This window comes from Tasmannia lanceolata, unplaced genomic scaffold (genome assembly GCF_043159265.1).
Source record: "Tasmannia lanceolata isolate RefF3 unplaced genomic scaffold, GAP_Taslan_0.1 ptg000008l, whole genome shotgun sequence".
Lineage (NCBI taxonomy): Eukaryota > Viridiplantae > Streptophyta > Magnoliopsida > Canellales > Winteraceae > Tasmannia > Tasmannia lanceolata.
Genome location: NW_027518685.1, coordinates 62,971,043 through 62,995,413, shown reverse-complemented (window position 1 = coordinate 62,995,413; position 24,371 = coordinate 62,971,043). Strand labels below are relative to the sequence as shown.

General features: G+C 38.8%; 1 protein-coding gene across 1 annotated transcript; it reads right to left on the bottom strand.

Moving 5' to 3' along the window:
- Positions 1 to 5,056: 5,056 nt before the first annotated feature.
- LOC143883723 (protein NRT1/ PTR FAMILY 8.1-like) lies at positions 5,057 to 19,023 on the bottom strand. The gene is made up of 5 exons (XM_077387043.1): positions 18,884 to 19,023; positions 18,576 to 18,684; positions 18,257 to 18,474; positions 8,414 to 8,970; positions 5,057 to 6,092 (listed from the first exon to the last, which is right to left on the bottom strand). The coding sequence occupies exons 1-5, from the start codon at positions 18,902 to 18,904 to the stop codon at positions 5,249 to 5,251; spliced, it is 1,749 nt and encodes a 582-aa protein (XP_077243158.1). The 5' UTR covers positions 18,905 to 19,023; the 3' UTR covers positions 5,057 to 5,248.
- Between the last annotated feature and the right edge of the window lie 5,348 nt (positions 19,024 to 24,371).

Sequence of the window (24,371 nt, the reverse complement as noted above, 5' to 3'; positions counted from 1 at the left end):
ATAGGGTGTCTACAGTTGGTTGTCCCCATAAACAAGTAGATGGACTGATTGCAGAAGATTTTGAATCAGCTTCATGGTCAGCTGTTGCAGAAGCCCACTCGAGTGGACTGTTCAACACTCCAGTTTATTTCCAGGATCTTTGGGCACTCTCGGTAGGTGGGCAAATATGGCACAGGCTTCACCAATCGAAATTGAACTCAGTGGTCATGCATCTACCTCTCCTTAATCTACCCACTTGCTACACTTTAGGTAATTGGACCTCATTTACAGTCATTCAAGTGGTGCCTGTCCCTGTTCCAATAGAATTCAGACCAGGAGTGTGGTTTCCAGAAATTTTAGTTCCCAAGGCACTGAATTCCAAAACAATAATAGGCGCCCTCTGTGGGGAAGATCCAAAGACTGTTTGACGATGATGTTGCTTATTCACAAGGTGTTATCTTGCTCAGACACTAGTGAAGTGGATCTATGACAGATGATGATATCATAAGTGATAGCAATTCCTCATTGGAAGACCCTTGAGATATAGAAGAATGTAGATCCACGGGATAGGAACTCATGTCCACATATTAATTTACAGCTTTATAAGAGGGTTCATCAAAAGGCTTGAGTTTTACTTTCACCGCTTAACAAGCCATGCCATCAATAGTCTTCTTTTTCTTGAACAAATCTCCGTCAACAAGAGAACTGAATGTTGTTTCGGCACTATAGTCATTTGTTAAGGAACCACCAACCTTACAGGTACACTTTCTGGGAATTTGTTACATAATTGAATGTCAGATGGTGATTGCCTTTAGTTCAAATGAACAATAAGGGAATGTGATGGCCTTGCAAATACAATTTTCAGAAAGTAATCAGTTAAAATGTAGTGTTGAACCCACTAATAGGCTGCCATGAAACTTAAATTGCACCAATAAAATGGGGACCCTTTACTTGGTCTATGCTGGAGCTAGTAAAATTCAATTTATGAAGTGAAATTTGATGATCCACACTCAAGGTCTACAATCATTACTAGCAGGGTTTTTGCACGAACAGCAACTCCATACATCTATGCAATGACCAATGCAAACAGTGTCACAATGTTGTGATAAAAGCAACTAGGGCTGCAACTCGGGTCGGGTTTTGGAGAACCCAACCCTACCCGAGAAATATCTCGGGTCAAGTCGGGTCGGGTTTTTTTTTCGAAAAACCCACGATTCCCAAACCTGGCCCTACCCATGATAAATCTCGGGTCGGTTCGGGTCGGGTCGGGTTTTTTCACGTTGACGCAAATTTTTAAGGAATATTCTTGTTTGGCAAGGCAACTCAACTCATAGAAGCAGAAATTACACTCACATTACACTTGAATCAAACAATGATGTAATTACACTCACATCACACTTGAATCAAACAATGCTGTAATCAAACAATGTTGTAATTACAATCAAACAATGCTGAATCAAACACTTGAATCAACTCAACTCATAGAAGCAGAAATTACACTCACATACAGTAACAATGGGTGCGTGGGTTTTCACTTTTAACTTTGGGATAATTACATTTACACCCCCTCTAGTTTCTGACACATCCACTTCCACCCCTATAGTTTAAAACGTGACAAATACACCCCTGTAGTTTCAATTTGTTTAATGTTTGCCCCCTCAGTTGAAGGTTCGTCCATAGATTGAAGGGTTAGGATGATCCGATGGAGCTGATTTTTTGGGCACACCATATCTATGTCAGGACCCATCAAATGAACGCTTTGGATCATCCAAGTAATGTGGGCCCCTACCCGAATCCAAACACTACCAAAAAATCATCCAAATAATGTGGGCCCACATTGTTTGGATGATCCAAAGCGTTCATTTGATGGGTCCTGACATAGTTAGGGTGTGCCAAAAAAATCAGCTCCATCGGATCATCCTAACCCTTCAATCTATGGATGAACCTTCAGCTGAGGGGGCCTACCTTAAATAAATTGAAACTACAAGGGTGTATTTGTCACGTTTTAAACTATAGGGGTGGAAGTGGATGTGTCAGAAACTAGAGGGGGTGTAAATGTAATTATCCTTTTAACTTTTAACTAACAATAGAAAAAAATGTACATACTATAACTTATGTAACTCGGGTCGGGTCGGGTCGGGCCCCTTCAAACCCGGCTCGACCCGAGATTCATGCGGGCTTTTGAATGCCGAACCCGGCTCGACCCGAAACCCATGAAACCTGAACCCGACCCAGGCTATTTTCGGGTCGGGTCGATGCGGGTCGGCTTTTACCCGGCTCGAGTTGCAGCCCTAAAAGCAACAGGTGAGCTCCCCTCAAATGCAAGGCCCAAGGCAGGGTAGTCGTATTTAAGAAAGCCTTGAATAGAATTCAATGATTTAGTTTAGTCCGCCCAAAACACTAATCCCATGATAGTGGCTTCAAAATCTCAGCATTTAGTACTAAACCGTGGACCCTTTCTCACGGGGACCATTACGCGAACAGGGTAGCATGGGCTGGGTAGTATGGATCAAGCTAGAAGCCTGTTATTCCAACTAAAGCCGAAGCTTGTAAAATTCGCCCAAATCTTCAATATTATACAAGCATCAATGATAAAATATCAACTGCACTCCAGGTTAGAGGATAACACGGCTTTCACTGGCTATGACGGAGAAGACCCTTGGATGAAAATTTCAAGTCACAACACAAATCAATAACATCTGTAACCTTAGCATCATTCCAGACCATGCATTTGATTTCAACTCCTACATGGTTCTGGTAATCGTATTTAAGAAGCAGATTCAAACCAAATATCATATGAAGAAAATCATCAACATTCAATCCGGGAGTTCATCAAATTTCCCCAATTAAATGGAGCTAAAACAATTGCTAACAAGTGGCTAATAAATTCCTTTTACCTACGCTTAGATTGTTGGAAATGTAAGCTTGACCACTTTTTCCATTGTCTTGGAAATTGTTACTTCATTGGGAGCTTGCAAGATAGTCTTGCCTACATTGGAAATCTAGTTTTTGGGAATTATTGTTCTGGGGACTTAGTTTTGTGTTTTGGAATTGTGCAGGTCATATACTTTTCATATGTTATTGTGCTAGTGGTAGCTTAGGGAAGCTACCAGTAATTAAGTGTTGTTAATCTCGGATTTGAAGTATAGGCAGGTCATGTATCTTCAGTATATGTAAGCCATTTTAGTGAAATTTGAAGGCTTTGAGTGGTATAACAACTTGGGCTACTTTCTTAGTGTATTTGGCATCAAGAGAATAATTTTCCTCTCTTGAAACTCATCTTCTCCCTCCAACCTAGTTGGTTTCATTCCAACATAGATCAATAGTGGAATAACTGCAGGAATCGTTTGCAGATGGCTGCCATCAGTGAGGAAGACATAAATCGTATACTGACAGCCTCTGTGTAATTCTATTCCCAAATTCAATTTATGGAACCGTTGACAGATTGCACACTTTTAGCTCCTCCTTGCAGATTCTTGTTTTTTTTCTTTTCTTTTCTTTTCTTTTTTCTTTTTTGAAAATTAACAACCGTGAAATATTTCGGTTTCGCTATGAAATTTCGGCCGAAATCTTGTAAAATCATGAAAACATTTCGGTACGAAATCACAGCCAAAATTCAAGTAAGATTCTTCACCGTTGGTTTTCTATTTGTTTTTTGTTTTTTTAGAAACATCTTAAAGAAATCTCATTGTACTTCTCTTTTTATGCAAGTAGAGTTGATTTTTGTTAGGGTTTTTGTCGAGATGTCGACATTTCAGCATAAACTTTGCCTTTTTTATCTGAAAAGTTGCATGTTTTGCATATTTCGACCAAATTTTCAAGCGAACTTCTTAAATTTCAAGCAAAATATGGTACTTTTCTGAAACCAAGAGGATTTCGTTTCAATAGCAGCCAAAATCGGAATATTTCGTGGTATGGCTAAATCTCCTCATTGGCTCTACCTGAAAATTATCACCTTGGTCATCTCCTGGGTAAGATGTTTACCTTTGTTCCGGTTTGTTTCGGCTTTTGATCTTTGGGAAGGGTGGAGGGAGATATGTGTTTGTAGGGAGAGGAGAGCTCAAATAGTACAAAGATGGGAGCCCCCTCCTCATGATATGTTTAAAGTGAATTTTGATGGTGCAAGTTTTGGTAATCCGGGTCCGGCCGGGGTGGGAGGTGTTTGCCGTGATGATTGTGGAGATGTGATTTGGGAATTCTCCGGTCCAATTAGTTTTTGTGATGCATCGGAAGCCGAAGTTAGGGCAGCTTATCATGGTATTAAGAGTCTTAGCAGAGGCATGTTGGATAAAGCTATTGTGGAAGGAGATTCTTTGAATGTGATTCGGTGGCTTAAGGGAGGGTGGCTCCTCCTTGGAGATTCATGGCCGTTTTTTATGAAATAGAGGATTTAATCATGAGATCATCTATTGTGTTTAATCATGTCAGGAGGTCGGCTAATGAGAAGGCGGATTTGCTTGCTCGGAGGGGGGTTTCTGCCGAATCGCTAGAGTGGTTTGATTATTTGCCGCCTTGAGGCTTATAGTGCATATCTGTATTTTTTTCTCTCTTTCTTTTGTTTATTCTTTGTATTCTTGGGGTGGCTCATCTCGGGCTCCCGTTTTTATCTTATACAATCTTGCCATTTCAAAAAACAAAAAAAAACAAAAAAAAGGAAATTGAGAGACTTGTTAGTGATATTTCCCTGCTGATTCTCTGTTTTCTAGTTGTGTATTGATATAAATGTTCAACAATTCCATCTACCAAGATCCCTAATAATTAATGAGATTTCGAGGAGCGACGTGGAGTCGCTTCTGCATAATGTCGATTATCTGTTTCTGCCCGATTCATAGGCCAGGATGAGAAGCCTTGCCCATTAAGCCTTCACACAAGCATTCTTTCTTTTCTTTCAAAACAGCCATTTTTTAAAATAAAACATTTATTTTCAAAAGCTATTTCTAAAAACCTTTTTATTTTGAAAATATCTAACATAAAGTAATTAGGAACACACTTAAAAAAATTTATTATTTCATCAAGTTGTGATCAAGGTTTAGGATCATCTAGTCATGGTCTCATCAACTAGTCTCAACAGTTCTACTTGACGCACCAAATCAATATCCCTAGAAAAATAAAAAGCCTTTTGCAAACAATGCAAAGGAGTATTGTTACAAATTAACAATGTAATCATACAAATTCTTATCACTGATCAAATAAAGTTTATAAAATTGCCAAACACCACCTTTAGTTGATCTTCCTTTCTTAGAAATCAAAATGCAAACCCTAACTTAAGTCAAACCCGCTCGTCTTTTACCCCAACTTCACCAATCATACCTCCATCAACAACCATCCCATTACTTCCACCCTTCCCCTTATACCTCCAAGCAACCACCAAGAAAACAATAAAATTCACAGCATTAATTCCTGTCAATAACCAATAGAAATAATCAAGCCTACTTAGATTAAGGCTATTCTGCAACCAACCCTTTCCTTCTCCTCCTGTTGTTCTCTCCACAATTTTAACCAAAGCAGTACTCAACCAACTTCCAATCCCAATCTCACTCAAAAACATAGCACTACTAAGACTCCTAGTCCCATCTGTGGCCTCATCATAAAAAAATTCAAGTTGCCCAACATAAGTAAACACCTCTGCACTACCAATTAGGAAGAACTGAGGTAGCAACCAAAAAACACTCATAGGTTCAGCAAGATGATCAAGACGCTTCTTCTCTACTAGGGCGGCCGAGAGGAGAGCGAATATCGAGACGAAGAGTCCGACCCCCATGCGTTGTAGAGAGGTGATGCCACGGTGGTGGCCAGTGTAACGCCGGAGAATGGGAACTATGAAGATTTCGTAGATGGGGACGAGTAAGAGGGCGTTAATGGCGCTGAATACTGGGACTGAGCCTGGTGGGATTACGAAATGGTGGCCGAGTTTTCGGTTTGTGAGGAAAGATTGGCTGATGAAGAAGGTGGAGATTTGAGCAAAGGAGAGGGAGAGGGCAATGGTGGATGCCCATATGGGAAGAACCCTTATGAAGGATTTGAATTCTTCGACTTGGGTGACTGTGCACACTCTCCATGGATTGGTGATGTCCTCTGTTTGATTTGATACAATGGCTGCCTTGTCCAAGAACCTGTGGGATGGAAGTTGGAAAAGGTTAGAAGTTAGAACTATGCTTGGATGATGGGTAATTTTTTCAAAGAATTTTTTTCCTATGGGGGAAATGAATTTTGCAGAATTTGGTTTACTTATTTAGAGGTGCTAAAGTATAAAAGATTAAATAACGCCATTCTCCACCAGCTTAAGCTTTTGGAATAACTGGTTGTTTCACATTGTATCAGAGCAAATGCATTGGTTCAAACCTCCTGGTAGCAAAAACATGCAATGGCCAAACCCAAAAGAGGGGCCACATGTGCCAAGTGTAGGCCAACCCAAAGAAAGAGGGGCCACATGTGCCAAGTGTAGGCCAACCCAAAGAAAGAGGGGCCACATGTGAGGGGAGTGTTAAAGAATAAAAGATTACATAACGCCATTCTCCAACAGCTTAAGCTTTTGGAGTAACTGGTTGTTTCACAAGGGCAATGGTAAATTCGCACCCCTTTAAAGGAGGATATGCGGCAGATTTTAAGGCTTTTTAACGTGAAAGGGGTGCGAATTTATCAGAGAAGAGATAGGCTCCAAAGAAAGATAGAGAAGAGATAGGCTCAGCCGCATCCCATCCATCCACACGACACGATAGGTTGAGGTATTAACATAGCCTCTTTTTTACTTGAGTTTCAAGCGTTTTCAGTTGCTTCTGAGAGGAAGCGAAAAGCCGTAGCGCGTTAGCACGCTGCTGAAAAACGTACTCTCTATAAGAACGTAGGAGCAAACGGAGGCCAAGCAAACAGAGGCTTCAAAGCCAAAGCCGGCCTCCCATTAGCCCTATTAGTAAGTGATGCTTGCTGGCTTTGCCAACACAACATTAGGGCCGTCCCCTTCATTCTATGCTGACCCCGGCCTTTTGAGTGCTGCTAAGGAGACCGAGAGTGGAACCTAGAGTACAACCGAACATTACAAAATTCCCCCTGTTTGGATTGCAAGAAAAATACATACAAGGAAATTTATTTCTAAGCAAAATATTTTCTTTCCACAATTTAGAGGGAACTGATATGATTATGGTTAGAGGGACATCATCATAAATTGAAGGTGTCTTCAAGTAAAAATTGAATAGGGTTGGTTCAAGTAATCTTGTTTCATGTGTAAAACAATAGGAAAATTTTCAAATATTCTTCCTTTCCAAACTTTTCCAAAAAAATTACTAGAATCTAAACAGGGCCATAGGCTATCAACAGCCCACAAGAAAACTGTTCAACAAAATGAGGAGTAGGCAATGGACAAAATTTGGGTAGAATAGCTATATCCCAGCCGTGTCCATTGGATCTATTTCTGAAGGTCTAAAACTATTTCGGATTGTGACCCAAATGTAGCCACAAAATCCAATGGAGCATCTAGATCCAAATTGAATTGCAAACGTATGAAGATACCCTTCATATTTTTGTATAGGGGAATTAAAGGGGATGAATTTATCCTCAACTAATGAACCATTCTCACAGAAACCGTCATAGGGGGGATTTTACCCGTTTAGGAGGGGGGGTAGAGGGGAATATCATTTCCCTTTTGTATATTTGGACAAATAACATTTCATATTCTCCAATAGGGATTTGCTAGGTAACTTGTCTCCTTTCACGAGGTGGCTGGTCTGACGTGCGACGGACCATCCACGAAATGCCTTCTGCGATGGACCCTAGCAATTCCCTCTCCATTATCTCCTCCCCTTCTGTTTATCTTTGGGAAGTGATATATCCGCCCCTTTTGATCACCAGGAACACCCCCTGTCAATGTTTGTGTCAATCAGGGCCATTGAATACTTCTGACATAAGTAATGCAGCCCCTCATTGATACACTGACAGGGGTGTTCCTGGTGATCAAAACGGCCGATATATCATTTCCCTTGTTTTTTTGTTAAAATGACTACTTTCCTGAAAAGTCTTACCAAAGGAGTGAAAATTCAGTCACTTTCGTGACAAACAAAACTGGGTGGAGATGCTGGAAAGGGATGTGGAAATATCATTAGTGAGATTTTATATGGTGTACGCCCTTCCGTATTTTTCAAGAAGTACGGTACGGACAACGTCATAGGATGATCCAAACCGTCCATGTGATGGGCCACAACGTAAAACGGTTGTGCCCAAAAAATCATTTCTATAGGATGATCCCAGCCCTCTATAGACCCAAGGGTTGGGATCATCCTATAGAAATGATTTTTTGGGCACAACCTTGTTGTGGCCCATCCTATGGACGGTTTGGATCATCCTATGGTGACTTTTTTTAAAATACTGGACTATAAGTCTATATGGGCTTACACCTTATAAAAACTCCATCTTACTAGTCATAAGTTTAAACAATACGCACCTGTACTGTCTCGTGTGGGGCAACTTTCGAGCATTAGCAATAGCAGATTCTCGTGTAGTCACCTCATAAAGCTCCCTCCCTTGTACCTCTACTCCTCCAAAATGGTTTCTTACTGAAACAACCAAAACCTGAAGAAACCTAGTAAAAGCACTCCCCATAGGCTTCTGATACCTATAAAAGGACATTCCACTGGCCAGAATCACTATCGACATTCCCATTGCCACAGTGGGAACCCCAAAACCCCAACCAAAACCTTTCTTGACCTGAACATAGACCATTAAGGTTATACCAATAAGAACACCTATGTTGATGGCGAAGAAAAACCAGTTGAAAAATGAGTATTTCTTAAGGGCTTCTTTTTGGTCTGCTTCGTCAAATTGGTCGGCCCCGAAGGAGGAGACACAGGGCTTGATTCCACCGGTTCCGAGAGCGATGAGTGCAAGTGCCGCGTAGAGGAATCCGGTTTGTCGAGTAGTTGCGGGTTGGCAAACCTTGACGGTACAAGGTGGCGGGCGTAAGCTGTCTAGTGAAGCGGAGAGTGTCAAAAGAACCATCCCCTGTAAGCAACAGTAGAAGAAATTAAAACAAGTTTAACCAATCAACTCGCTATCGGACATTTATTTTGATTCGGTAAAACTACCAGTTACTCCAAAAGCGAGAAGGTGTTATTTAACCTTTTATACTATAACACTTTCCCTCATGTGTGAGCCCTCTTCCTATGGTTGGCCTATTCGTGGCACATGTGGCCCTCTTTTCGATTTGGTCATTGCATGTGGATTTTTGCTATCAAGAAGGTTTGAACTCAGAACCGTTGGCTCTGATACCACGTGAAACTACCACTTACTCCAAAAGCTTAAGATTTTGGAGAAGGTGTTATTTAATCTTGGGAAATTGTAAATACCCAAAATACCCCCATTAAAATTTCGTCCCGCTCTTATTAAGAGGGGCATTTTTGTCCGTTTGAATTTGACTCCGATTAGGGCTTCTTAAGAAAGCCTATAAATTCATCGCTTTGTGGCTAAAACAAACCCTAAACGTTTTGTTCATCCCTGGAGAGAGAAATCAGAGAAAGAGAAGAAGAAAATCAAGGAGATCGTGATTTCGGAGTCGAAACCGTGAATCAAGGTGAGATTTATGTCGGTTTTGTGTAAAAATTGTATAAAAATTCAGGGATGAATTTAAAGATCCCTAATAAACTAAGAATTTAGTTCTGGAACTTTAAGAATCGATGGTTGGTTTATGCCCTAAAAGCTTAGATTAATTATAATAAATAAATCTGGGATTTTTGGAGCGTCAAATTAGATTATATGGATTCATCTCGCTATACGAATCCAACGAATCCAATCACGCGCGAATCGGGGCTAAAACGAAGAAGTTATGGCCTTTTGAAGTTTTCGGGATAAATCTGGAATTTTCCCGAAAAAAACCCAGTCCGAGGCCTTGGGACTTCCGAACCCTAAAAATTTGCAAAACTTCAAAAAATCATAACTTCTTAATCTCTTATCCGTTTTCGATGCTTTTTTACTCTATAGACTCGGCAAAAGACATACTTTATGATAAAAATAGATTTAAAAATGTTTGAAGACTCCATGATGATGTTAATTCTAAAAACACTAAAAAGAACTCTGGAAATTTTGAAATTCTATGTGAACATTAAATATTAGATTTTTGGCTTTAGGGGTTACCTTTTGGAACCCTTATTTGTTATCTATGCCCTGTTCAGATCGGAACATTGAAACATAAACGGATTTATAGGAAGAACGGACGACTTTAAGATACGTAATAACGTACTCTTTGGGTATTTATAAACCCTTTTCACTTTGAATCAATATTAATCTTGGAAACCTGTATTGATACCTTTGACTTCTGAATTAGCTTTGAGTCTAGCATGCCATTTTGTTTCACCTACCGTACTTTCGAATCTTTGAAATAACTGATATGAATATTTGTTCTGAACTTTGAACCATTGAAACTATCAGTTTGAACTTTGAATACTTAAAACTATTTGAATATGAACCTTGGACACCTTCTGAACACTTCTGTGGAGGCTTGGGTATTTCTGTAACCCTGCCATATGGGGTAGTACAATTGGCAAATTCTGGAACCCACCGTACACTGGAATTTCTAGCCCGTCAATGGGATAAAACGCTGGCCCTGTCGACTTGTATCTGAACTTAAGGAACTAGTTCCAACACCATGGACTGTCGGTGTATAAGCAATAACATGTCTTCTGGACCATGCCGATGACTCCGAAGTGTATTTGAATTCTGAACATCCTTTTAGCTTTGACCATAACTTAGACATTGAATTGCTTTATTGCGCTTTTGATTCAGAACTTTATTTGACATATCTACATTGTGCCTACTGTTCAGTTTAGACCTCAGTATTCGGTTCTAATTCTGTTTATCTGACCCCTATTGAGCCTTGGCATGCTTAAACTGTACTTAGAGTAGTATTTTATTATGTACTGAGCTTTTCGGCTGACAGTGGTTATACAACATTTTTCAGGTCTTCACCCTCGTGAGGTTAACGAGGAACATGAAGTTGGATTGGAGATTAGTTTAGTTATTTCAGATTCATTAAGAAGTGAGTATTTTGAATAAGATGTAAAGACTTTAATATTTTGTTTTGCTTTGACTTATGGGGAGAGACGAGATTTGATTTGACTTTGATGGGTCCGCATTAATTGTACTTTGATGTCTTAGTTATGAAATGCCAGATTATTTCTGTTATTGCTATGTAGCCTTGTACATTTGTGGGATTCGTCTTGCAGGTGTACGACACTGTCATGTCCTACACCTAGGGTGGGGGTTTAGGGCGTGACAGAAAAGTGGTATTAGAGCCTAGGCTTTAGGTCCTAGGTAGAATTATTCAAACAAAGGACTTTGATTGTGAGATCTGGGGATTTAGATAAGGAACACTTAAGAAGCACTTAATGGGTTTGTGCGTTTTGGGGATGCCTGACAACACATAACTCAGTCGCGCGATCAGGGCCCAATTATAAATTCAAATGCACCTGGGAACGCTTGGGAAGCATGCGAGTTTGCAATTGGGTAAGAATTAAAAGAAATATAAGTGATAGATATTAGCTCCAATTGGGAATGTTTTGTATTACTATATGAATACAATGTATATATGTAACTATGCTTTAGACAGTTTTCCGATTAAGCGTTTTATTGGATTTAGGAATATGGCTAACAGAATTAGTAAGATGTGCCCTATTAGAATTAGAAATAAAGAAATGTTAGCAGATCTTATCTTGCTGGAGTTGTCCGACTTCGATGTGATTTTGGGAATGGACTGGTTGTCAATCCATTATATATGCCTTAATAGATTATAATAAGAAGGTAGTGAATTTTGAGATCCCTGGAGAAGAGAAATTTTATTTTGAAGGGAGTGAAGCTCACTCGACTCCTATAGTTTTATCTGCAATGCAAGCTTGTTGACTTCTTAAACAAGGTTGCAAAGCTTTCTTGGCATCAGTAGTTGAGGTTAATGACAATTATATGAAGATTTAGAGTATCCATGTAGTTATGGAGTTTGCTGACGTGTTTCCCGAAGACCTTCCAGGTCTACCGACTAACAGAGAAGTTGAATTTACTATTGATTTAGCTCCTAGAATGGCGCCTATCTCTAAGGCCCCGTATCGTATGGCACCTTTGGAAATGAAAGAATTGAAAAGTCAGTTGGAAGAACTGTTAGAGAAAGGTTTTGTACAACCCAGTGTTTCACCTTGGGGAGCACCAGTTCTATTCATTAAGAAGAAAGATGGAAGTAAGAGATTATGTATAAATTACAGAGAATTGAACAAGGTCACCATAAAGAACAAATATACACTTCCAAGGATAGATGACTTGTTTGACCAATTGCAAGGGGCAACTGTATTTTCAAAGATCGACCTTCGATCGGGTTACCATCAGTTAAGAATCAAATCAAAAGATGTTCCAAAGACGGCCTTCCGAACTCGGTATGGCCATTATGAGTTTCTTGTTATGCCATTTGAATTAACCAATGGCCCGGCATTTTTTATGGACCTGATGAACATGATATTTAGACCATTGTTAGATCAGTTTGTGGTTGTATTCATTGATGATATTTTGATATATTCTAAAAGTCGGTCTGACCACGAGCGTCATTTGAGAGTTGTCTTAGAAACTTTAAGAAAATAGAAGCTATATGGGAACTGAAGAAGTGTGAATTCTGGCTCGACTCAATCTCCTTTTTGGGTCTTGTGGTCTCTAAAGACGGAGTGTCTGTAGACCCAAAGAAGATTGAGGCAATAATGTTGTGGAATAGACCGAAAAATGTTCCTGAAATTCGTAGTTTTCTGGGTTTGGCGCGATACTAACGACGTTTTGTTGAAAACTTTTCGCTTATAGCTGCCCCTTTGACCCGTTTGACACGGAAAGGGACAAAATTTGTTTGGTATGAGGATTGTGAAAAGAGCTTTCAGGAATTGAAGCAAAGGTTAGTTTCCGCTCCCATCCTAACTTTGCCTGTTAGAGGAACGGGATTTGTAATTTACAGTGATGCCTCGAATAAAGGCTTAGGCTGTGTGTTAATGCAGAATGGCAAAGTGATTGCGTATGCATCACGCCAGTTGAGACCTTATAAAGAAAACTATCTGACTCATGATTTGGAATTGACAGCCGTCGTGTTTGCTTTGAAAATTTGGAGGCATTATTTGTATGGAGAACCATGTGAAATCTTTACTAATCATAAGAGTCTAAAGTATATATTTACTCAGAAAGAACTTAACATGAGACAGAAGCGTTGGTTAGAACTATTAAAGGACTACGACCTAACCATAAGCTATCCCCCCGGAAAGGCTAACGTGGTAGCTGATGCTCTAAGTCAGAAGTCGTCTGCAAATCTGACAACTTTGATTACTTCTTAGAAGTATATTTTGGAAGACCTCCGAAGATCAGAAATAGAAATTCGTGGTCTAAACTTTGGGGTACAAATGGCAGCACTCCAAGTTCGGCCCACATTGTAGGAAAGAATCAGGATAGCTCAGGAATCTGACCCAAAACTTCGTAAAATCATAAATAAGTTAGAAGAAGTATTTGAATCTGAATTCCGAATTCACAATGATGGTACCTTGATGTTTGGTAACCGCATTTGTGTTCCGAATGACTCTGTTTTGAAAAATGAAATTTTAAAGAAAGCGCACAGTTCACGTTATTCTGTACACCATGGAGATACGAAAATGTATAAGGACTCGAAAGGGAATTTCTGGTGGAATAATATGAAGAGGGAAATAGCTCAGTATGTATCTCAGTGCTTAACGTGTCAGGTGATTAAGGTAGAACATCAGAGACCACCAGGAACACTGCAACCGCTTCCCATTCTTAAATGGAAGTGGGAAGAGATTACTATGGATTTTGTGACAGCTCTACCTCGAACACCCTCAGGCAATGATTCCGCATGGGTAATTGTAGAGAGATTGACAAAGACAGCTCACTTTATACCGCTTAGAACCGGCCTGACACCTGAAAGGTTGGCCGCATTGTATGTTGATCAGATAGTTAAATATCATGGTGTGCCTAAAGTCATTGTATCTGATAGAGACACCCGGTTTATGTCCTAGTTCTGGAATAGCTTAATTCAGCAATGGGATCTTCCCTTAAGTTTAGTACAGCGTTTCATCCTCAAACAGATGGACAATCTGAAAGAACCATCCAAATTTTAGAAGATATTCTCAGGACTTGTGTAATGGATTTGAAAGGATCTTGGGATGATCATCTTTCCTTGATTGAATTCTCTTACAATAATAATTATCAGGCCAGTATTCGAATGGCATCTTTTGAGGCCCTCTATGGGAGGAGATGTAGGCCACCCATATGTTGGGATGATGTAGGTGAAAGAAGACTCTTAGGCCCGGATTTGGTTCAACAACCCATGGATAAAATTCAATTGGTTAGAGAGCATCTTCGCGCGGCACAAAGCCGACAAAATAGCTATGCAGATGTCAAACGAAGAGAACTAGAATTTCAGATCTGAATAAGGTACTTTTGAAAGTATCACCCACAAAGGAAGTGAAGCGGTTTGGGGTTAGAGGAAAACTCAGCTCGAGATTTGTGGGATCTTATGAAATATTTAAAAAGATTTGAAAGGTAGCCTATCGACTGGCCTTACCTCTATCGTTATCTGGAGTGCACAATGTGTTTCATGTGTCTATGTTACAAAAGTACGTAGCAGATCCGAACCATGTGATTGAATTGGAACCACTGAATCTGAGAGAAGATCTATCATTTGAAGACCAACCTATCCGTATTGTGGATCGTAAGGACCAGGTTCTCAAGCGAAGGACTATTCCATATGTGAAAGTTCAGTGGCAGAATCACTTTGAACGTGAAGCCACCTGGGAGCTGGAGGAGAAAATGAGATCAAAATATTTGTTTCTGTTTGAAAATTCAGGTATGTGATAAGTAAATTTCAATGACGAAATTTTTGTAAGGTGGGTAGAATGTAAATACCCAAAATAACCCCGTTAAAATTTTGTCCCCCTCTTATTAAGAGGGGCATTTTTGTCCGTTTGAATTTGACTCCGATTAGGGCTTTTTAAGAAAGCTTATAAATTCATCGCTTTGTGGTTAAAACAAACCCTAAACGTTTTATTCAGCCCTAGAGAGAGAAATCAGAGAAAGAGAAGAAGAAAACCAAGGAGATCACGATTTCGGAGTTGAAGCCATGAATCAAGGTGAGATTTATGTCTGTTTTGCATAAAAATTGTATAAGAATTTAGGGATGAATTTAAAGATCCCTAATAAACTAAGAATTTAGTTCTGAAACTTTAAGAATCGAGGGTCGGTTTATGCCCTAAAAGCTTAGATTAATTATGATAAATAAATTTGAGATTTTTATAGCGTGAAATTGGATTAGATGGATCCCTCTCGTCGATACGAGTCCAACAAATCCAACCACGCGCGAATTGGAGCTAAAACGAATAAGTGATGGCCTTTTGAAGTTTTCGGGAGAAATATGAAATTTTCCCAAAAAACCCAGTCCGAGGCCTTCGGACTTCCGAGCCCTGAAAATTTTCAAAATTTTAAAAAATCATAATTTCTTCATCTCTTATCTGTTTTCGATGCTTTTGTACTCTATGGAGTCGGCAGAAGACGTTCTTTATGATAAAGATAGATTCAGAAATGTTTGAAGAGTCCATGATGATGTTAATTCTAAAAACGCTAAAAAAAACTCTGGAAATTTTAAAAATCTATGTGAACATTAAATATTAGATTTTGGGCTTTAGGGGTTACCTTATTACCTTATGGAACCCTTATTTGTTATCTATGCCCTGTTCAAATTGGAACATTGAAACATAAACAGATTTATGGGAAGAACGGACGACTTTAAGGTACGTAATAACGTACTACTTTGAGTATTTATAAACCCTTTTTCACTTTGAATCAATATTGATCTTGGAAACCTGTTTTGATACCTTTAAACTTCTGAATTAGCTTTGAGTCTAGCATGCCATTTTGTTTCACCTACCGTACTTTCGAATCTTTGAAATAACTGATATGAATATTTGTTCTGAACATTGAACCATTGAAACTAGCAGTTTGAACTTTGAATACTTAGAACAATTTGAATATGAACCTTGGACACTTCTGAACACTTCTGTGGAGGCTTGGGTAATTCTGAAACCTACCATATGGGGGTAGTACAATTGGTAAATTCTGAAACCCACCGTACACTGGAATTTCTGGCCCGTCAGTGGGATAAAACGCTGGCCCTGTCGACTTGTATCTGAACTTAAGGAACTAGTTCCAACGCCGTGGACTATCGGTGTATAAGCAATAACATGTCTTCTGGACTACGCCGATGACTCTGAAGTGTATTTGAATTCTGAACATCCTTTTAGCTTAGACATTGAATTGCTTTATTGCACTTTTGATTCAGAACCTTATTTGACATATCTACATTGTGCCTACTGTTCAGTTTAGACCTCAGTTTATTTGACCCTTATTGAGCCTTGGCATGCTTAGACTGTACTTAGAGTAGTATTTTATTATGTACTGAGATTTTCAGTTGACTGTGGTTATACAACATTTTTCTGATCTTGACCCTCGTGGGGTTAACGAGGAACAGGACGCTTAACTTTGGAACTGGACTTTGGATTGGAGATTAGTTTAGTTATTTCAGATTCATTAGGAAGTGAGTATTTTGAATAAGATGTAAAGACTTTAATATTTTGTTTTGCTTTGACTTATGGGGAGAGACGAGATTTGATTTGACTTTGATGGGTCCGCATTAATTGAACTTTAATATCTTAGTTATGAAATGCCAGGTAATTTCTGTTATTGCTATGTAGCCTTATATATCTGTGGGATTCGTCTTGCAGGTGTACGACGGCCAAGATGGGGGTTTGGGGCGTGACAGAAATGTTATCAGCAATACCATATTTTGATTATCGCAATCCTCACTATATTAAAAAGTACAGTATGGCCCGCACCATAGGATTATCCAAACCGTCCATTAGATGGGCCACAGCCTAAATAGGTTGTACCCCAAAAATCATTTCCATAGGTTGATCCTAACCCTCCGATCCGTAGAGGGACTGACCAAATATATGATAGAGTAGAAGAAAAACGAGTTAAGGAGAAGAAATTCGTGCGTAAACAATAATCTGACATAGACATTTCCCATTTGTGCTTATCACCATATTTACGAAGTTAGAATTCGGGAATGGTTGAGCTATGGGAAAATTCAGAGAGAAAAACATGTGTTTCCCTCTTGGGAAATGGTTTTTGGGCACTTTTGTCCTATTCTGTTTGTCTTTTCTTAAATTGACCACGTTTCTGAAAATGAAGTGGAAATGCTAGGAAAGGAAGTGGAAATATCATCTCCTTTTCTAGTTAAAAATAAATTTATTTGCAGGAGTAGACAAAAATCAAACTTTTTTTAATTTCCACAACCGTATATATAAAAAAAATATACATTTAATTACCTGAATAGGACAACACAACTAGCACAGGTGTATTCTTAACCATCAGTGTTTAATAACTTAGGATGTGAGTTTAAGTGTATGCACCAAGGACTTTTGCTAGTCACCTTCGCGGAAAGCCATTTCGTGCCGGACGGGCACGAAATGGCTTTGTGCGAGTGGCTAGCAAATCCCTTGGATTCAAGTCTTCAAAAGTAAATACACTTTGATGACATTGACCCACTGGGGCGCCCTGCATTCCTCAATTATCAATTTATAATTAATATATGAGAATTCGACTCATTTTATTAGACAAATTCCTGTTTAATTCTGAAATAGTAAAACCTTTCAAAACAGGGTTCCATTTCGAAAATAAAGATGAAAGTAAAAGGGTAATGACAACCCCCCCCCCCCCCCCCCCCCCGTTCTGCGAGAATGGTTCACTGGTTGAGGATAAATTCACCCCCTTTAACGTTTTTCTTTGCCTTTAACACTTAATGTTAGATATCATTTCCCAAGTGATATTGACCACCAATTTGGTCATTTTCTCAGTGTTTTTTGCTTTTCAGGGGGATTCAAGCTCGCTTGTTTTGTTGCATGTGTCGCAAGACTCACAACAAAGAGTGTCATCTTTTTTACATTTGCATTTAATTAAAAAAATATGAGATATTTGTGAATTTCTTATTATTTTAAAATAGGTTAAAATGGGGGAATAAAAAAATCTGTGATTTTTCCATGAACTTTTCAATTATTCGAAGAATTTTGTAACCATCTACAGCCTGCCTGCGGGCAAAAAAGATGAAGGTTTTGAGCTGCCCGAGCTCCCTATCTGGAGTTTTTAAAAGTTCAAAATGGGTTATATTATTCAAGAAATTTTTAATTAATCGGAGAATTTCGTTAATTATGCTTACCACGCCATAGATGAAAGAGAAAATGATGATGGTTTTGAACCGCCCCAGATAAGAATCAGCTAGGAATGCGCCGAGCAAGGTTAGAACAAAGGCGGCGCCTATCCAATCTGTCACATGGGTGGCCGCCTGGGGCAATGACTGGTGCATCTCCGCAACAAAGTAAGTTACCATGCTCACTGCAACCGCGTAAAAGGCCAACCTCTCCACGACCTCGTTCACTACAATTATCGACACAACATTCACATCTCTTACACATGATACTCGAAGATAATATGAAAGATAGATGAATTTAAGAAGGTTGAATTTATTCATTTCATACTTATGATGAAAGGAGAAGCCTTCCATCCACCCGTTTTCGCCTTATCTGCTAGTCGGCCGTGGAAGTCCAAGCAACCATTACTCACCAACCTTGTTGTGTCATGTCCTCCCTACAAACATGTGTTGAGAATAGTGAAACGAATTCAAATAGAAATTTTGGGTCTTATCAAAATAAAAAGATGATGAAACCACTTCAAGAGTAACAAAAAGATAGATAAGAATAAGACTTAAGAATCAAGGAAGCTTTGTTAGAGTAAAAATGAGTAATAATGAAGAAATTATCTCTCTCTCTCTCTCTCTCTCTCATACCTTCTCAAGTGCTATCTCCATTCTGTTACTCTACAAGAGTTCTGGCAAGCAATGGAAAGGTTCTACACGGAGGGGATTTTAGTAGGGGGGAGAGGGCCATCGTTTTCAGGGTTAGATTACAAAAAGTATCTCCAACTTGAGAAGAGGAATCTTGGTCAAATTTGGAGTTTTCTTTTTAACTTTACCCCACTCAATGCTCTAAAATTGTTTCCACCGTAGATGATTGTCTGGGAAATTACTTACATATACACTTTGAAATTTTAATGTCATTTATTGGGTCTCTCAAAATGGGTCATACCCACACATGCAATAAAATTAAGCAGCTAATTACATATGGTGGGCCCTTTTGTAATGATACTTGAGAGTGAAAGGGCGTCAAATATTTCCTTCTTTTTTTTTCATTCAAGCAACAATAAAGAAGGGCTGCTGATATTTTCAACAATTATAAACAAACCCCTTATTTTAAGGGAAATGATATCAGCACTTCAACGTTTTGATATCCACGCGTTCTCCTTGCTTGTCTTTTAGTATATAATGGGCTTGTAAGAGCTTTTTGGGAACTGTAATAACCTGTTTGACCATGGTTTTAAATTTCGACCGAAATCCGAAATTTCGGACCGAAACCGAAACGTACCGAAATCAAAATTCCCCAAAATTTACCAAATTTCGTTCGGAATTTTGGGAATTTCGTCGAAATTTGTGATAAAATAATATTTTTTTATTCGGTTAATGAATTTCCAACATCAAAATTTCGGTAATTTCGGTCGAAATTCCGTCCCCAAAACACCGCCGTTTCGTGCGTAAGTACCAAATTTCACCCGAAATTTCAGGATTTTGACTAAAATTTTGGTTTTGGATAAGACCGGAATTTAAAACCATGCTGTTGACAGCCCTTTAATACTAAAAGACAAGCTAGTAGAGCCTGATATTAAAATATTGGAGTGTTGATATCATTTCCCTATTTTAATACCCCTTTTTCTTGGTATCTACGTAAGATGATGGAGTATTTGGACTTATCCTTGAATCATTTCATATGACGATCATAATAAAACGATGGGGAGAAAGGCAACTTAGCCGACCGTCCGGCAGAAGTTATACCAAAAAAGAGAGATTGAATGAAGGAAACATTCAAATGGCCGTCCAAACTCTTTTTGTATTCAGGTAAAAGAAAATTATGGACAATGGTATTTTTTTTCATGGAAAAAATATTCTATAAAAAAATGATATTTCAGGGTCTAGTAGGTTAGCGGTTTGTTTTTTTTTTTTTAATGGGTAAGCTGGGGTTAGGCAGGACCCCGGCCGATATATTAATAAGGGGGAAGAAATACATGAAGATCCAAATACAATCCTATCATCATAGGATAGGTTAGCAGTTTTTCTAGGAAAAACAAGGAAATTTTCTGAGTTTGGAGAGAAAAACCATGGAAAATTAGGTTAGTAGGTTAGCAGTTTTTCTAGTAGGTTAGTTTACCAAACACTGAAAAATTCATTTTCTATGGAAAAAATTCAGAAAATAACTTTTTCTACATCTAAACATGATCGAGAGTAACTGTGTGAAAGATCATCATTAACATTGTGCGAGTAATAGGGACAGTTGATCTGGTGGACCATCATGAGGTGGACTACTTAAATCTGTGTTTTAGTTTTTCTTGGCAGAACCAGAAACAAGTTCTTATAGATCAAGGGCCAGATCACATTCACATGCTACCTTCTTAATAAAATGGGAAACACTTGATGGGATGTCATGCTAGAGTTAAAGACGGTGTGAAAATGACCGCTGATTTGGTCATTTTCACATGATTTTTTTTGCATTTTTGGAGACATGTGTCCTCCTCTTTGCTCTTTTTTGTTTTCTCGTGCACATGTCGTGGTAGAGGTCATCGTACTTTCCTCCAAACGAAATTTTACTTAGGGTCCGTTCACTTGTTTTCCCGGAAAAGGAAAGGAAAGGAATCTGACGTGGCAGAAAGGAAAGGAAAAGAAAAGAAACTGTGTTGGAAAAGGAAGCCTGCGGCTGTTCACTTGCGCAGGAAAACCTGAGAAAATGTTTCCTATACCTATTCACTTGCCAGTTAAACTGTAGTGGGAAAGCTAAATTGAAATCAATTGTTGGGTATTTGCCAAAAAATCGAAATGAGTTTTTCAAAACATGGGCAAAAAACGTTTTTGAGCTTAAAATAAACTAAAATTAGTTTTTAATAATTGAAAAAGAAGAAAGAAAAATCAGAAACCCTAATCAGCATTTGTACAAAATCATTGACAAATATCGAAAAAAAGGAAAACATTTCTACAGAATCAGTTGAGAAAAAGAAGCACAAATCAACTAAAATAAACCATTGGATCTTTGAAACCCTAGATGTAAACAAAAAAAATCAGAGAGAGAGAGGCGTAGAGGTTTTCGTACCTTGCCGGAGAGGAGTCTCAGAGGAGCCGAAGAAGATGCCAAGTTGCTGGAGAAGATCGCTTTGAGCAAAAAGAAAACCCTAAAAAAATTAGTGACAAAGAAGAGAGAGGAGCGGACAGAGTGAGAGAGAGATAGAGAGAGAGAGAGAGGCGAGAGCGTGGGAGGTACCTTGTCGAGGAGGAGCCGGAAAGCTCGCCGGAGTGGGTTTCTTCTCGCGTGGTTTTTCCTCTCTCGTGTTTTTGCCTCGAGGGGGTAGATGAAATAAACCCGACTTTTGAGTTCTCGCGTGGGAAAGGAAACCAAATCCTGCCAATTTGGTCTGATTCCAAATCCCGTGAGCGCGAGAAAATACTATTTTCCACGTAACTAATTCTGCTTTCTCGGAAAAGCAAGAGAACACTGCAAAAATGACATTCTCGGGAAATTAGGCGGGTTTTTCCTTTCTCGCACTCACGACGACAGCAAGTGAACCCTGCCTTAAGGCCTTGTTTGGATTGTAAGAAGTATTTGAAAAGTTAGAAAATAAAAAATCAACAACTAAACTCAACTAGCCTTTGTCCCAAACTAGTTGGGGTCGGTGGTTAATGAATCCTTTAGAAAATTTTCATGAAGGTGAAAGGATCTACCTGGCTCAAATTGACTAAGTCTAATCCTAAGACTAGTTGGGAAAATGAAAAATAATTATAAATTTTCTTAGTTTTTTTTTAACACATGAATAAAGAGAAATTGAACACGAAGTATTCAATTTTTACTTGATATATGATAATATCCCACTAAATTAGCCATAGTCGTATCGTTTCCATCTAAATTGTGAAAAGAAAAAAAAAATCCCACAAAAAACAAGTAGAAATGTTTTTCTTGCAATCCAAACAGGGCCTTAGGAACAATTTTAATGAATGCAATACATGATAGCGGAGGGGAATGTAAACCACCCATTTAAACTCAGGGCCGTTTGAATACATGATTTTATAATCCAAGATTGTAAAATCCTGGATTTAATAAGCTAAAACCTGGATTTTACAGTCATTCATTAGAAAACAACTCATTCGGGATATGTTTGTTAGCCTATCAAAAATCAAGGGCATGTATATGTGGGTACGTAATTCGTTTGAATAGTAGGACGATAAGGCACTGCTTATTAGCTTATCAAAAATCAAGGGCGTGTCTGGCCAAACTAGAACTCAATCACCTCACATTTCCCATGTATATAGCTCACAGACCCAATTTGTTCACATATTTTTAATCCTTTTCATCCACATTGTTTAGCAATTTCTTTTTATCCAATGCTGAACAGAAACTGCAGAGGAACCCACAATTTGTAAAAAGGAGCACATGAATGGGAATCAAGATCATTCTCAGCTTAACAAGAATAATCTATATTTATTTCAAAAAGAACAACAAAAAAATGACCAGAGAACTTAAATATTTTCTACCTTTAGGATCAAAATACAAATAAAACAGAAAATACCATTTCAATTTTTTTTTTCCAAACACTGACACTACCATTCCTGCCGGATGTATCCCATATCAAAACCATGGTGACAGGCACTCTCGCATTTGTCACCAACTTCAGTATTTCAGGAGTTTTTTAACTGGTATCTGTAAAAGCTCAGACTAAGTTTCTCCAACCTTAATAACCATGGCTGCTTCGCAGTTAAGCCATGCATCAAACCCGCCGACTAATTGTCTTTCTCTACTTGAGCCCTCCCTGATTAAGGTAGCTACATTTTCTACGACAATGATTGTGGAGAGCTAAACATTAGATGAAGTTTCTTCCAGTACCAGGACTCTACGCCAGGACACCTGGAGAGTGCCAGTAGCAATTGCAAGCATCAAAACAAACACAGTGGCCCTTAAGCAGGTGAAACGTCGTGTTAATTTTCTCAAGATGGCTTTGCAGTACTTGTCCGCTTGCCTGATAGATGCTTGATCGTCACGATCCTCTCCTCCACCCAATGCTTGCTCATTCTGCACCACACAACGAAAGCAAATAATCAAAAGATCCCTTTCCACAAATTGTTGAAGGCCGTGGATGCTTATTTGCTCCGCGAGACCTTGAAACAAGGGTCTCATGACGCATCGCCATCTGATCAAGGGATAGGCTGGTAATGATTATAGTGACCCATCATTGTTTAATCAAGATGACACTGTGATGAGATCCTCGCGTACTGATCATCTCGTATTACTTATGAGAGTTCAGCCTTATCAGATCATTATTTGTATCTCTCTAGTGGTCTCAACTACCCTAATTAGATTTTATTGAAAATAAAAAGAACAAAATGCTCAATGAATGAAAAAGATGGGAAAGAAAAAAATATATCAAGCAAAGAGCAACACAAGATACAAATATCAAAGGAAAAATCAAAGACCAGATTCCTTGGGTTCCGAGATGTAACAATTGAAAGGAAAATTTTACTTACAACAACCTCCCCAGCTAAGACTGAAATGTTGTGGCCGTTGTTGCCGTCATAATTAAGAGGGATGGTGAAATGACGCCTAATTATTTTTATAGTAATAATAATCTTACAAAAAAAAAAAAAACTAGACCCGGCCCGAGAAACTATCTCAGGTAGCAATGGGTTTATGAATCTTGGGTTTTCCCATATAAATCCCAACCCGATCTGACAATAGATAGTTTCTCGAGTAGTGTAGGGTTCTGGAAAACCCGACCCTCCCGACCCGAGTTGCAACCCTAATGAGAACCCTTGAAACACGCATAAGAGAAAGATTAGCAAGCTTAGAAGAGATTACAAACATGGTATTTTTGGCCTAGGGTGGTTCAACAAATCTCTATTTCAATACATTCATTACGATATCGGCATAAAGAGAGAGAGTAAGAAAGAAAGGAAAATAATTTCCATTCCTAGTGGAAACCTAAAAGGGTGCTAGAAGGAGGGTGACAACCATGGTATTTTTGGCCTATGATGGTTCAACAATACTCTATTTCAATATATTCATTATCAGCATAAAAAAGAAAACTAAAAGGCTAGGAGCAACTCACCTCAACAAAGCCTTTGTCCCAAACTAGTTGGGGTCGGCTAAATGAATCCTTTAGAAAAAATTCATGAAGAAGGTGAAAGGAAT

What these genes read in the sequence shown, in the direction of transcription:
- LOC143883723 (XM_077387043.1), bottom strand. Translation starts at nt 18,904, where the DNA reads ATGGAGATAGCACTTGAGAAG. An exon ending in GGCTTCTCCTTTCATCATAA is followed by an intron (nt 18,475 to 18,575) that starts GTATGAAATGAA and finishes CGATAATTGTAG; the next exon opens with TGAACGAGGTCGTGGAGAGG. An exon ending in TCTCTTTCATCTATGGCGTG is followed by an intron (nt 8,971 to 18,256) that starts GTAAGCATAATT and finishes TGTTGCTTACAG; the next exon opens with GGGATGGTTCTTTTGACACT.